Source organism: Solanum lycopersicum, chromosome 12 (assembly GCF_036512215.1).
Source record: "Solanum lycopersicum chromosome 12, SLM_r2.1".
In the NCBI taxonomy this organism is placed as follows: domain Eukaryota; kingdom Viridiplantae; phylum Streptophyta; class Magnoliopsida; order Solanales; family Solanaceae; genus Solanum; species Solanum lycopersicum.
The window spans coordinates 16,828,265-16,843,729 of NC_090811.1; the positions used below are offsets into that span (position 1 = coordinate 16,828,265).

The 15,465-nt window shown below is 32.6% G+C and overlaps 1 protein-coding gene across 1 annotated transcript; it reads right to left on the bottom strand.

Moving 5' to 3' along the window:
• Window positions 1-1,006: 1,006 nt before the first annotated feature.
• LOC138340239 (uncharacterized) lies at window positions 1,007-1,753 on the bottom strand. Its single transcript, XM_069291949.1, has one exon. The coding sequence runs from the start codon at window positions 1,751-1,753 to the stop codon at window positions 1,007-1,009; it is 747 nt and encodes a 248-aa protein (XP_069148050.1).
• Between the last annotated feature and the right edge of the window lie 13,712 nt (window positions 1,754-15,465).

Genomic DNA, 15,465 nt, shown 5'->3' on the forward strand with positions numbered 1-15,465 from the left:
AGTTTCGGGACATTTGACCTCCAAACACTTCCAAACTTTATATACATCCTATAAACACTGTTACTAACCCTTTTAGGAATTTAAAGCATCATGACACACATGTTAGGCTCAAGTTTTACCTAGGTCATTTTTAGAGGCGTTATAATCGCCCCCACTTGGACAACATTCATCCTCGAATGACACTTGCTACGCTTTAGACACTTTCAAGAGATACGAAACTCAAGGATAGAAGCACATGACCATACCACACAATACATAATACTCATATATAGGAGAAAATACATTTCACATAATTCAAGAGACTCAAAACACAACAACAAGATAAAAATTAATCTTATGACTCATCATGCAACAAAACTCGCATTCTTCATTTCAAATAGGAGGAACTCCTTCTCTATTCATTATAATCATATACATCAATTCTAAACATATTAAAATAATATTCAACAAAATAACAATTTAGTTAAGTTTTCAAAAATCTTATAGTAAACTGTCAGGCATTTCAGTAAACATGCCCCAAAATTTCAAAAATGCAACTCTTATGCGATTAATGATGAAAGCATGATAATATAAGAGATATAAACATATAAAATTTATTTACAAAATAACTATAACTTCATAAAATGCACAATTAAAGGACTCAATGAGATTCCACTTCAACAAGACTCCTAAACAACATGCAACATACTATGACTTTCTAGCTCTCAAGCTTGAGTTGAATAGAAGAGAAGAGACAATCAATCAAAACTCCAGTATAACATGATCCCACACTTAGAAGGAACTCATAACAACTAAATAAAGAATCTATAACTTACCAACAACATTATCATCGTCAGGCTTTTACCCCCTAGCCCGGAGTGCAGAGAACTGATTCTTACTTGGAACATCATCATCCGGAACACTTGGAGGAGCTTTTTTACCTTCCTTTCCTCTAGCTGCAATAGTAGTACAATCCCTTACTTTATGTCCATCCTTACCACAACCAATGAAATTCTTGGCACCACCATTAGACCTTAGGATCTCTAGGTTCATCTTGAATTTGAGACCTCTTCCTGAACCTAAGTTCGTTTTGATCACTTGGTCCAATCCTCTTCAAGTTTCTAGAAATCCTACTAAGCTTAGTTTCCTCTATGGCTTGAGCATACACCATGAGCCTAGACAAGTTCATGTCATCATGGAGAATGTTCCTACAACACTCTTCTTTTACACGGTCGGCGACACCACTCACAAACCTACTCATCTCATCCCTAGGGTTAGACAGTAAGGATGGAGCATACTTAGACAACATAGTTAACTTCAAGGAATACTCTTCAACACTCATATTGCCTTGCTTGAGATTGATAAAGTCCTCAACCTTTACCTCCCGCCTCTCATGGGGAAAATACTTTCCTAAGAAAGCCTCCTTAAACTCCTCCCACTCTATAGGACCCCATTCAACCGACCTATTATCATTCCATTGCGTGTACCATACTTGAGCAACCTCCCTCAATTGGTACGAAGCTAACTCCGCCTTCTCCCTAGAAGTCACCCCCATGGAACTCAGTACTTTAAACACACCATCTAGGAACTCTTGGGGATCCTCTCCCATCATAGAGCCAAGAAAGTTAGGAGGATTCATCCTCACAAAATCTCTCAATCTAGATGTCATAGTGTTTTCCATAGCATTCAATATAGGTTCCACACCCATATTCACATGAATAGTCATGGTTCGGGCTAAAGAAACTAGAGACTCTCTAATATTCCCATTAGTCATGTCCGGGGGAACCACCAAAACCTCATTACTTTCACCTCTAATAAGGTCATGAACACATTGAGCACCTCAAAGAACTTTCTCAACTAACATATTTGGAAAAATCACTGGAATTGACTCCTTGAAGAAAAGATATTCAAGGATGAAAATCATACCTTAATTTTGATGAAAAGACCACAACATTGATGGAGAAAAACTTGAGAAAAAAAGTCTTCTTCATTTGAGTTTCAAAGTTTCATCAATGGAGGTTTTAGAGAGAAGAATGGAGAGGTTTTGTTTTGAGTTGAGAGTTTAGCTTTGATTGGTGAATTTTGGGGTTTAAAAAGACTCAATAACCTCCAATAATTCATCCTCAAATTATCCAAAAGACAACTGCACTCATTAGACAATTTACCCAATTCATATTTGACTTAAAAACGACGCGATCAAATCTGGGAATTTACTGCGCGTTGCAGAGGCACTTTAAAATTTTTCTTCTGGAAAATTTCGAGACAGAATGGTTAGTGATAGACTCGAGTCGCAGGGAAAGACTTTTTCCCATTCTGTGCTGGCTGCGCGTGGCGCAGCAGCTTCTAGATCTTGGCTGCTTGGCAGCTTCAATGACCCATGTTTGCGTCCTCCTTAGGGACTCTTAGGCTGGTCCCCGGAGCTTCGTTCTCGGACTTTTCGAACCTTTTCATACCAACATACGTGTAGGAACCCGCGGTACTTAATTTCACCCCCAAATGATCCACCAAAACTCCATTACAAACACTACGACACACTAGTTTAACTTCGACTAATTTCTAGACTTCTTGGACGTTTGACCTCCAAACACTTTAAAACTTTATATACTGCCTATAAACCCTAATAATATATATTTTAGGACTTTAAAACATCACGACACACATGTGAGGCTCTAGTTTCATCTAGGTCAATTTTAGAGGCGTTACATCAATAATCATCAATGTTTTTTACTTGCCCATACAATTCAAATTAATATAAGAATTAAAATAATGCATATTCTGATAATCCACAACATAATATAATATAAATTAGAAAAGATGATATCCTACACATTAATGTTAAAATAGTCTGTGATGAAATTCAATTCATCAAATGAGAAATCAAAATTTTGAAAAAAATAACATTAGAATGGAAATAAATACTAGAATGAAGCATTATAATAAGATAACATGAAAAAAAATGACAAAACACGATTATAAAAATATAATATTTTGTTCCAAATACATTCAAGAATCTATAAAATAGCAAACAAATCAAAAAATATTGATCTAAATGATAATGATGAAATCCTGATGCACAAGAAGCAAAATAATTGAAAAACCCATCATCTAAAGTGATAATAGTAAAAGTATAATACAAATATCTTTACAAAAGCATATATAATATTATATTAATGTTTTTAAAAAAAAGGTAACTAAAAACTGTCTAAGCTTTCCCATCATAATGGAAGCAATTGTGAAAAGAATATATTCCTGCACGACATAAATAGTTGGAAATTTATAGTACTATGAAAGGAGATAATGCTTCAAACTCCACAATTGAATTTGAGAAAGAAAAAACATTTAATGTCATAAAAGAGTATAAATAATAATAAAAAGAGAAGATGAAAACTTGAAGAATAGACGTGGGGGAGAGGGAGGGTAAATTTTTTTACCAATAAATTGAATGAATCAATTACAAGTGATTATGAATGAAGATTAAAAAAATAATTAAAATATTTAGACATTTAAATTTCAAAGAAAGAAGAAAAATTATAAATATGAATGGAGACCATAGAGAGGTGTCACATCACCTAAATATATATGATTGATTAAACACGCCACAAAAGTGACATGTGAAAGATTCTGTGAATTCTCTTGAAGGCAGGTGAAAACCTATAAAGTTGGACACTTGCCTTTTTATTAATTTATATATATTTACAATTAGTTATTACACGTAATTGTTTACATTAAATTTTATATATAATTAATTTTTCAATTTATTTATTGGTAAAATATTTCTTTTAATTTCTCCCCCATTTTGAATTTTTAACTTTTATCCGTTACATTTTCTTCTTATTTTTTCACTTTTATTTATTTTTAAAATTATGTGCACAATTTTTAAAATAATTAATTAAAAATTTTAATTAAAGTTAAACACTTTTGTTATCTTTTGTTTTATTTTATTTATTCAATTATTTTGCTATTCATTCAAAATTAGTTTATTTTCAATACAATTTTCAAATTAAATCAAAAGGAAAGACCAACAAAATAAAATCAATTGAAAAAATAGAAATAATAATGAATAATGGTTAAAAATGATTTTTTTAAAAACATAAGTAAAAATTAATTAAAGTAAATTATGTGCTTTAACTTAATTATGATAAAAGATAACAAAAAATAAAAATATTTTTTAAGAAATAAAAATAAAACAAAAGTAAAAAATTAATGTGTGTAGAAAATAAATGAAATAATTACACATACGAAGTCATGTGATGTACAAATGGAGTCACTTACCTTGTTGAGGTGTCACATAGTCACTAAAGATGAAAAAATACAAAAAAAAAAGATTGGGGATAATAGGATACTACATATGTAAAGATGTGTCACTGGATTTCATTCATAGTGGAGCGGGGTTGTACTTATGCATTATCCCAAAATCGATGGACCTTTCGAATTGAAATTTGAGAATCGATCAAAACATATTGGGAAAATGCACAAGTACCCCTTCATACTATGACTGAAATCCCAGAGAAACACTTATACTATACTAAGGTCCTATTACGCCCTGAACTTATTTTATAAGTAATTTTCTACCCCTTTTCGGCCTACGTGACACTAGCTTGAAAAAAAGTCAACCAGAGTTGGACGCACAAGATAGTGACACATAGGCCAAAAAAGGGTAGAAAATTATTAATAAAATAAGTTCAGGGGGTAATAGGACCTTAGTATAATAGAAGTGCGTCTCTATGATTTCGGACAAAGGTTGAAGGGGTACTTGTACATTATCCAAACATATTTAATTTACTGAATTTCAAATTTATTATTTATACTACAAAAATTTATATAGATATCACTATTTTAGGAGCTAATTACTTTGATACATTTAAATTTTCAATAATATGAATTGACTATATTTTGATGCGTCTAAATAAGTCTTAATATGTCTATTTACATGTATCTCAAGATACTTGATGTAAAATATAGGTGTAATTCTGCCTAGATATACTATATGCAAGTAAATACATATGTGTTTGGAATACATAACAAATTTTGCTCCCCTCCCTCGCATCTCGCTCGCCACTCTTCTATGTTTTTTGGGATACCAACTACAAATGAATCACACCATATACATACATGTACATGTATCTAGTGTAATTCATATGTGTATGTCATACATGACTATCTCGATTGTACAAGAAATATATTTAAATAACATTTGATATTTAAATTATGAGTTATGACATATTAAACAAAAGAAATTTTATCAAATTAAACACTTGGTATATTATAAGAATTGCATAATTGAAGTTGTTGGTTTGAGCTTGTTTATTTCTCTTCAATTTTTATGCAACTTATTACACACTTATTAAAATATTTTCAAAGTTTTTCTACTAATTAAGCATGACGTGTATATATGTATATATGGAAAAAATGAAAGTGTGGAATTTAGGTAGGCATAACATTTAATATGAGAGTTAGAATTAGAAATGCTTTCTTTACCTAAGCTATTTCCAATAAAGTGTTCACTGTTGAATCACTAATGTATCCTCTATGCTCTATAATAAACTTTTTTGTTTTAAAAACACAACTACTTTAAAAACTATAATTCGAAGAATTGAAACATTAAGTTAATTTTATTGTATGAGAAAATATCCAAGTACCCCCTCAATCTATGCCCGAAATCTCAAAGACACACTTATACTATACTAAGGTCCTATTACCCCCCTGAACTTATTTTATATGTAATTTTCTACCCCTTTTTAGCCTACGTGGCACTAGTTCAAAAAAAAAGTCAACCATCGTTGGACCCACAAGATAGTGCCACGTAAGCTACAAGGGGTAAAAAATTATTAAGAAAATAAGTTCAGGGGGGTAATAGGACCTTAGTATAGAAGAAGTGTGTCTCTGAGATTTCGGGCATAGGTTGAGGGGGTACTAGGGCATTATCCCTTATTGTATCAAAAAATGGGGAGGCTGATCCAAAATTTGAATGAGATGTTTATATTTGTTAATATATCCGAACACATTCAATCTACTAAATATAAAATTTATTATTTATATTATTTTAGCTGATGAATCGAGCAAAATTATATAATTCAGATGAACCGATAAACTAAATGATGAAAAGTTATTTGTGTCGGTAACCCATAACTAGATTTTTTTTTGATACACCCTTGGCTCATAAAAATCTTATGCAATAGAATTGTAAAAGAAAAATGTTCAATTCGTAGAATTTAAACTGTCTAACAATAAGAACATACCAATGTGTACACAAACCTTACCTCTAAATTGTGCAGATAGAAGAGAATGTTTCCAAACACACTTAAAGCTCAAATAAAACATCACAAAGCAATTAAGATCATTTTGCAGTAAATAAAATTACAAAATAAAAACATATCAAAAGTAGAAGTTCAACATAAAACACAACATCAAATTCTCCACATATAACTTCATAAGAACATAATTTATTATCTTAATCGTAAAAGATATACCAAGGAATAGATGGAATGAGTAAATTCAAAAACATAATTCACATAAGTACCATAAAAAATGCAAATTCAGTTCACTAAAGTTGAATCGCCTGTGGTGTAAATAATAGAGAGGGGGAATTTCGGGATCGGAGACATTGCATTTACAACCCCACAATATTATACAGTTGAATGAGTAGTATACCCAATACCCTCCACACTCTAGAAAAAGCAAATTGGTTAAATCACAATATATGTTGGCTTAAAATTTCTTTAATGGAAAATTCAAATATACCTATGTACTAGAAAAATGATTTGTATTTACTCGTCCCTATACTTTAGGACTCCTTATTTTTTAAAATATATTTTACTTTTGCCATATATTTTAGTGTTCCTTAATTTTCAAAATGGGAAAAGGCCCAATTTATTCATATTCTAATATATATAGTGAACATATACCTTCATTTTACTATTTGTCAAAATATACATCTCTCGTTATGTTTCCCAACGAAATATGTCTCTCTTATTATACATTAATACAACTTTATCCTTAATTTTAAGAGAGAGACAAGTAACAAGATCGACAAGAAATAACGTTGTACGGATTTGAAGTACCTGACTTATCACAACTCAAGGTAGACCCTAGGCGTAACAGGATGTATTACAATAAATCATAAAAGAGGAATATAAATCAAGAGATTCCAAATACAAATTCAAAAATGGATGTTATAATATCTCAAGCTCATCTATTACATGAGAAGAAATCGGGACATAACCCGTACGTCGGGTTCAAAACTCAAATGAAAAAACACAATAAAGAAAAGTCTTGGTCCTCGGAACATGAGGAATCACCAATCATCAAGCTTCTACTAGTAGATTCCTAGCCACAAAAGTGTGAATCTGGAGTGTTGGATCGTACATTTGTTATAAGAAATGTAAGAAAGAGTATGTGTTAATAAAAAAGTTTACTAAGTATTATAACCATAAATAAAATATAATAAATCATGCTTAAAAGAGATTTTCATGACATGATATGAATAGGCTAAAACATGAGTAAAAGAGCTAGAAAGTATAAGTCATAAAACATGGTTGATGCAAGTAATTATCCTTGAAACTCGTATGAGATACTTATGAAGTAACCCTAGTCCGTTAATGTGAAAAATATACCTTTGACCGACATATATGACCAAGTAAGCAATCAACATGAACCCGGTATTCTCCCCACACCAAAAAGGATGTAAAACATGGTTAATCAAGATAATATCCTTCAAACCTTTATGAAATACTTCTATAAGTAACCTTACTTCCTTAATGTAAGAAACTTACCTTTAACAGACACATAAGACCACGTGAGATATCACATGAATCGGGTGTCTTTCCCACAACAAACAAGGGTGTCCTACTTCCCAAGGTAAGACTATAAAGTCCTTGCTATTGTGGGTAAACTACCTAATGTCTATTTAAGACAATCATCCTATAGGGGAACATAGATATGTGATAAATAGATCGCCACTAGAAACCCATCCTCTACTAATGGGTGAGCTTCAATCGCCACTAGAAACCCATCCTCTACTAATGGGTGAGCTTCCATCTCAATATCCTGTTGGTGCTAAGTGTAAAAACCACAAAACTTTCATTTTCTTAACATGTATTTATCATCCATGGTGGGGCACACCATATTGCCAATCCAAGCTAAGTCTTATATTTTACATGTAAAGGAACAATTAATACTACCAATCCAAACCATGTTTCATTAGAATAATTCCTTAACTTTGATTCATTTTAGGTGTGAATACCTTTCAACCATAGAATCCTTTATGAGAGAAAACCTTTAGTATTCATGATTTTATGTATAAATGATAAATCCTTTCACAACATAACAAAAAACACATCATATATAATTTACTCTCAAAGTGACTTACATCATAATTAGTCAATTTCATAAGAACATGCATAATTCTATAATTCTCCTTTCATAATTCAAACCCCACACTATATCGTCACGACTAGAAAAAAATGAGGGATGCATGGGTTCATGGGGTTTAGTCTTAAAAACATGGAATTATTTCATTTCATGCAAAATATATCATAAAAAACAAACAATCAACGTTGAAAGGAACTATCACATGGAAGAAAACCCTAACTCAATAAGGGATTGTTAACTTTATAAATTGGGAAATTTAGGAACTCTAGGGAAGAAAATCGATAGATGAAAACTATCATACCTCATCGGAAAAAATATTTACCTCAATGGAGGGATAAAAACATGAATTGAAACCTTGTGTTGATTCCTTATCCAAGCTTTTCAAAGAGAGAAATATTTTGGAGAGGAAGACTTGTTCTTCTTTTAGGAATTTGAGGGAATGATTTCAATTGGGGAAATTTGGGATAAAACATAATCATACAAGGCATTATATGGAGGGTAAAATGTCACAGTATTAGGCTAGAATAATTAGGAAATTATCCAAAATCCCCCAAGTGAATAATTGTCGACACCCATGGATGGCATGACCTACAGTTCGTTGGTTAAACAACGAACCGTACAAGTTGACCATCATTTAGGGTCAAAGACTATGATTATTGGAACTTTATTAGTGGGACCTAATTAAAATTTTATTCCATTGATGGGCCATGGATCTCGATTTTAGGTATCGACTGTAGGTCTCAACTTTTGATTTAAACATCTCTTGAATTGTAGGACTAGCCTACTAAGCCTACCTATGACTCCTACATTGAACAAATGACAATTTTAGTGAACCATTAAAAAAGTAATGAAACTTGACATTTTTCAATCTTGGGCTGGCAAACCATGGTGCTGACCTATAGTCCGCGTGTTAGTCCATGGGGCGTGGGTGGTTTCTTTATAACTGGCACCTGATCTTAGAGAATGCTGCTATTCTATTATTTTTGAATCCGAGGTGTTACATTATTTCCCTCCTTGGGTTCATCTATCATTGAATGTTATTTAGGACATCATATGGATGGTATGAACTTTCTAGTATCCCAACAAATTGTAATTACATAAATGCACATATTCGAGGAAGAAACATAAACTCCAAGCTAAATCATGCTCAAACTATCATATCATGAAATCTATAGCTAAATCATAATAAAATGTACATAAATATGTAGAAATTAATCCAAGTTAACTTATTTTCTCAAAATTTATGCTTTTCATGGGTCTTTCATAATCATGGGAATATGTGAGACACATGACACCAAAGAGAAATCTATTCAAAAATAAATACCTCAAATTTGAGTAGGGATAAAAGGAAAGAAAAAAAGATAACATGACATCAAATTGGCCTCAGCCTCCCAAGAGCACTCTCAATTGTCTAATTCCTTCATAGAACTCTCACGGAATGACCTCTTTGTTCCTCAACTTCTTAACTCTCTTTGCTGTAATCTCAACCAAAACCTCCTTATAAGAGAGATTCTCCTTATAAAAGTTAAATCCCCAACTCATTTCTTCAACAAGGACACATGGAAAGCTTTATGAACCACTGGAAACTCAATAGGCAATTCATTATCATAGACGACCTTACTTATCCGCCTTAAAATTTGCTATGAGCTTACATAATGGGCACTAAATTTCCTTGTCTTACCAAATCTCATCACACAATTTATGAGTAAAATTTTCAAGTAGACCCAATCATTTAGTTCAAACTCAAGATATATTCTTCTAATAAGGGTATAGGACTTTTGTCCACTTGAGTCGTTTTCAACATTTCCATAATAGCCAAAACCTTTTCTATAGCCTCATGTACCAACTCATCACCTATCATGGATAATTCACCCACCTCAAATCAACCTATAAGATATCTACACCCCAACAATATAAAGCCTCAAACATTCACGACACAAGGGTACATCCTAGTTGTAACATGGCGTATAGGTCCCTGAGAGATCCCATACAAGCCACTTTGATTTCATAAAATCATAAACATTACATAATAGTAAAAAACTACATTTGTAGTCCAAGAGCTTTATAAAGCAAATGGGAAGTCTAAAAAATTTGTCTCATTTTCCATCTAGTACAATCGAATGAAATTTATCCTATCCCATATATCATCTCCACAATTAAATATAACAAAGAAACTAAAACAATGAAATTTCATCCACAAAGCATGAGGCTTCTCCAAGTTCAGAAATCTTACAATCAACCATTAGCCACGAAATACAGGACCCAGACTGTTGGCCTCTACATTTGGGAAACTATAGGTAAAATTATGTGTTAGTACAAAACAATGTACCAAGTATGATACCCATGCATATAAAATTTCAATCATGCTAAAATTGGAAATTTCATGACATGAAATTGCAAAGATAAAACATGATATATGAAAGTTAGAAAACATGATTCATAAAACTTTGTCAATGCCAGATAGCTCTTTAAAATATTTTAACACACACGATATAGTTCATGAAGTAACCTTAATTTATTAATATTCTTGGAAGTAGACTTAACCGACATACATACCATGTGAGATATAACATGTCATCGGGTTTTTCCCCACGGAAAAAGAGATGTCCTACTTGCCAAGGTAAGGACAGTGAATCTCTAATATAGGTGGATCCACCAGCTCATGAATATCTCAATAATTTTCCTATGGGGGCACAAAGGTAAGAGAAAACGAGATTGCTACTGGAAACATGACCTCAACTAATATAAAATCCTCCATTTCAATATCCTCTCTATGATAAGCATAAATCTAACAAATAGCAATTTCTTACTTGTTTTTATTATCCATAGAAGGAAACATTATCTTGCAAATCCAAGATAAGTGATAAGTCAATCCATGGAAAGGTGTCATTCATAACCAATAAAAGCTAGGTTTCATTAGGATAATTTTTACCTTGGATTCAGTTAAGTGAGAAGACCATCAACCTTAAAATACTTACTATGTGATAAAACTTTTCATAATCATGCTTTTAAGTGTTTATGAGAAAAATCCTTTCAACATCACAACAATAACATCATAAATGATACTTCACTCTCAAAGCATCGTTAAAACATTTATATAGATTTCATAAGAAAATGTATTGTTCCATGATTCACCTTTCAAGGTTCACAACCCACTTTCAACCATCAACATTTAGAAAACATGGGTTAAGATTGTATTTTCTCATGAATTCATGTAATTCACCAATTCATGCTTGCTTTCATAAGACTCGTCTTTCATAATTAAAATCTGACATTGTATAATCATAATTTTAAAAACATTGAGATGATATGGGTTCGTAGGGGATTCATGATAAAATTATAGTATTTCATCAATTCATGCGAAGATCATAATCCTATCATTTAAATCAATGACCAATAAAAGCCATGGCAATTGAAAAAAAACTAACTCAATTGGGGATTTCTAACAGTGAAAATAGGGATCTGGGGAACTCCATGAATGGAAGGAATTCATGGATGAAAACTATCATATATCATTGCAAATTCCTTATCTTCAATGGATGATTAAGAGACTTAACTTAGAACCTTAGCTTAACCCTTCATCTATAATCTTTCCGGAGAGAGAAATATTTTGGGAGGAAGACCTTTTGTTCATTTAAAAATCTGAGAGTGTAATTCTCAATTTGCCATATTTGGGGTTTAACACATTTATATAGGATATTAGTGAAAGGTAAAACGATGTAGTATAGGTATATAATAATTAGGAAAGTACCAACTACCCTTTAACTAACCGTGGACCTGCCAATCACGACCCTATGTCGACGGACTCTGATATGACAAATGGTCTATCCCGCATGACTGTCAATTTGGTCAAAAACTGGAACATAGTTGTACAACAGGCCCTCAACCAGGGACCATTGTCCTACAAAAATTCGGTTGGTCTGACCGTGGTTCTGGACCTCTAAGTCAAGATTTGGGGTAGCCAGTGACCAAACATACATTTTGTGGTTTCATCTAAGGGTCATGGATGGCCTTCGCGGGTTATCACCAAGAAATTCTGAAATAGTTGTCTTTCCTCTTCTCAAATTTGGGGTGTTACATTATCTCCCCCTTGAGATCATTTGTCGTCGAATGAGATTTTAGATGTCACTTAGAGCAAATAGGACTCTAAAAAAGCAACATATCATTCATGGAACCTCACATAAAATGTATACAACCATGGAGGAATATCGACTCCAAGATAAAACATACTTAAAAACATTATAGAGAATCTACAAACTAGCAAAACTACATGAATGAAACTCTCGTATTGCACATATCAAAGGAGGAAAATATAGACTCAAATCTAAAGCATGATTTCATCATCATATCCCAAACACTATATGAAACTCATACTCAAATGCATATATCTAGGAGGAAACATCAACTCCAAGCAACTTGTCCTTAACGCACATTAACATGAGGAGATCTATCATGTAAACTCATTTTCTTTCAAAACATAAGTTTTTTCATGAGCATGCATGAATAAGGAAATCATGGAAACATTTATGACATACGACATCAAAATAAGCAACAAGCTATTAGGAACTCATTACCTTAAGCTAGAATAGAACTAGAATGAAAGAGATGAGGATATGGGACATCATATTGGCCTCGGCCACCCAAGTAGTACCCTCAACTACTTGATTCCTCCATAACACTTTCACGGAAGTAACTTCCTTGTTTATCAACTTCTTCACTTGTCAGTCTAAACACACCACAAAAGTGACATCTTCATAAAAAAGATTCTCCTTAACTCTCAAACCTTCCAAGGGAACTATAGGTGTTGGATATCCAGCACATTTCTTCAACATAGAGGCATGGAAAATGGGATGAACCAATGAGAACTTATTAGGAAATTCTAGTTTATAAGAAACCTTACCTACACGTCTAAAAATTTTATTTGGGCCTACATAACAGGGAATAATCTTTCCCTTTCTTACCTAATTTAATTAGACCCTTCATGGGTCATATTGTCATTTTAACCCAATCAAGAACATAAAACTTAATATCTCTTCTTCTAACATCAGCATATGACTTTTGTCGACTTTGACCCATTTTAAACCATTCATTTCTAAGTAAAACCTTCTCCATAGCCAAATAAAAATTAAAGACCTATTAAGGCAATATCACCTACCTTAAACAAACCTATATGAGACTTTCACCTCCTACCATATAACGTCTTTAATGGATTCATATCAATACTCGAGTTATAGCTAATGTTGTAAGCAAACTCAATAGCAAATGATCATCTCAATTACCCTTAAAGCAATCACAAAATCTCTCAACATTTCCTTTAATATTTGGATAGTACACTTCACTTGCCAATCAATTTGGGGATCAAAGGTCTCCAAGATTAACATGAGAAACAAAAGTGAAAGATTTCCAAAACAAAAAAGTGAAATGGGTACCACGATAGGAAATATTGGACAAAGGCACTCCATGCAACTTCACCATTTCTCTCAAGTACAACTTTCCATTATTTTCTGCTGAATAGGAAGCCTTGGCAAGAGTGGAATAAGTCGATTTCATATCCAATCTACTATAACCCAAATCATGTCATGTAGTCACTAAGTGCGAGATAAACCTATAATGATGTCCATATTCAAATATCCCCTCTTCCAAGTAGGACTACTAATGTCTCGGGACAAACGTCCCAATTTCTGATGTTCAAGTTTCACTTATTTGAAATTTGGATACTTATCTACAAATTCCGCAACTTCTTTCTTTATCCCATTCTACAAATAAACCTATCATAAATCATGGTACGTCTTGGTGGATCCTGGAATAGAATAGCGAGAACTATGGGCTTCTGACAAGATATGTTCCTTCAAGTCATCAACATTAGGAATACACAAACGAGCATGGTATATAAGTTCACAATATCTCCCTTTGGAGAAACAATTAACAAATTTCTTCAGCACCACTTGTTTCAACTCAACCAAAATTGGATAAAGATCTTGCTTGCATTCATCACAAACTAAGAGCATGTATAACCAACTAAGAGCATATGCCACCACATTTTCTTTATCAGGGTAATAGAGAACACTTATAACATAATATTTAAATAATTCAAGCCACCTTCTTAGGCGGAGATTTAGATAATTTCATTTAGAAACATATTGCAAACTACTGTGGTCAGTAAAAAAATCAACTTGAACACCATACAAATAATACCTCCAATTTTTTATGGCAAAGACAACCACCAATGACTCAACATCGTTGGTAGAACATTTACTTCATGGATATTAATTTTCCTTTAATCATAAGCAATAACTTTCCTATTTTTCATAAACACACATCCTAGCCCAATTCTCGAGGCATCACAATATACCACAAATCATCAACCTCTTTTACTAAAGTCAACACAAAGGTGGAAGTAAGCCTATCCTTCAATTTATTGTTTGTGCAATCTTCAGACCATATAAACTTAGATTTTTTTAGTCAATGTCATCAAAGAAAAGGAAATCGAAGAAAAACTCTCAAAAAACCTTCCATAGAAACAAGCTAAACCCAAGAAACTTCAAACGCCAAAAGAGGATATTGGTCTAGGTTATATCTTGAGTGCAAATGTCTTTGTAGTACCTACTTCAACAACCTTACTTGAAATAATATGACCAAGAAAAGGTATGAGACTTAGCCTAAACTCATATTTACTAAACCTTACAAAGAGTTGTTTCTCCGGGTAAACTTGTCAGCCAATTGAGAGGTATCTTTATTGATGTCTTGTTTGTTTACTCAACTGAATATCCTCACATATGTCAGAGGATATCAAGTTGATAAAAAATAATATATGAGAGAGGATACCTCTCAATTGGCTAACAAGTTTACCCGGGAATACATAATAAAAGAAACAAGACATTAAAGGTTAATAAGCTCTCGATTAATGAAAATTACCAAGAATTCATTCACATAACCATTAACAAGAAATGAAAATCAACTAGGGTTAAAGCCACTCCACTTGGCACTCTAATTTTCTTAACTCAAACTAGATCAAAACAAAGTAAAATTCTAAGTTAATTTATACTATTACATAACAATGCATGATTGTTTAGTGCAAGGAGTTGAAGCAACACTAGCATGTGCATGGAAAATTTC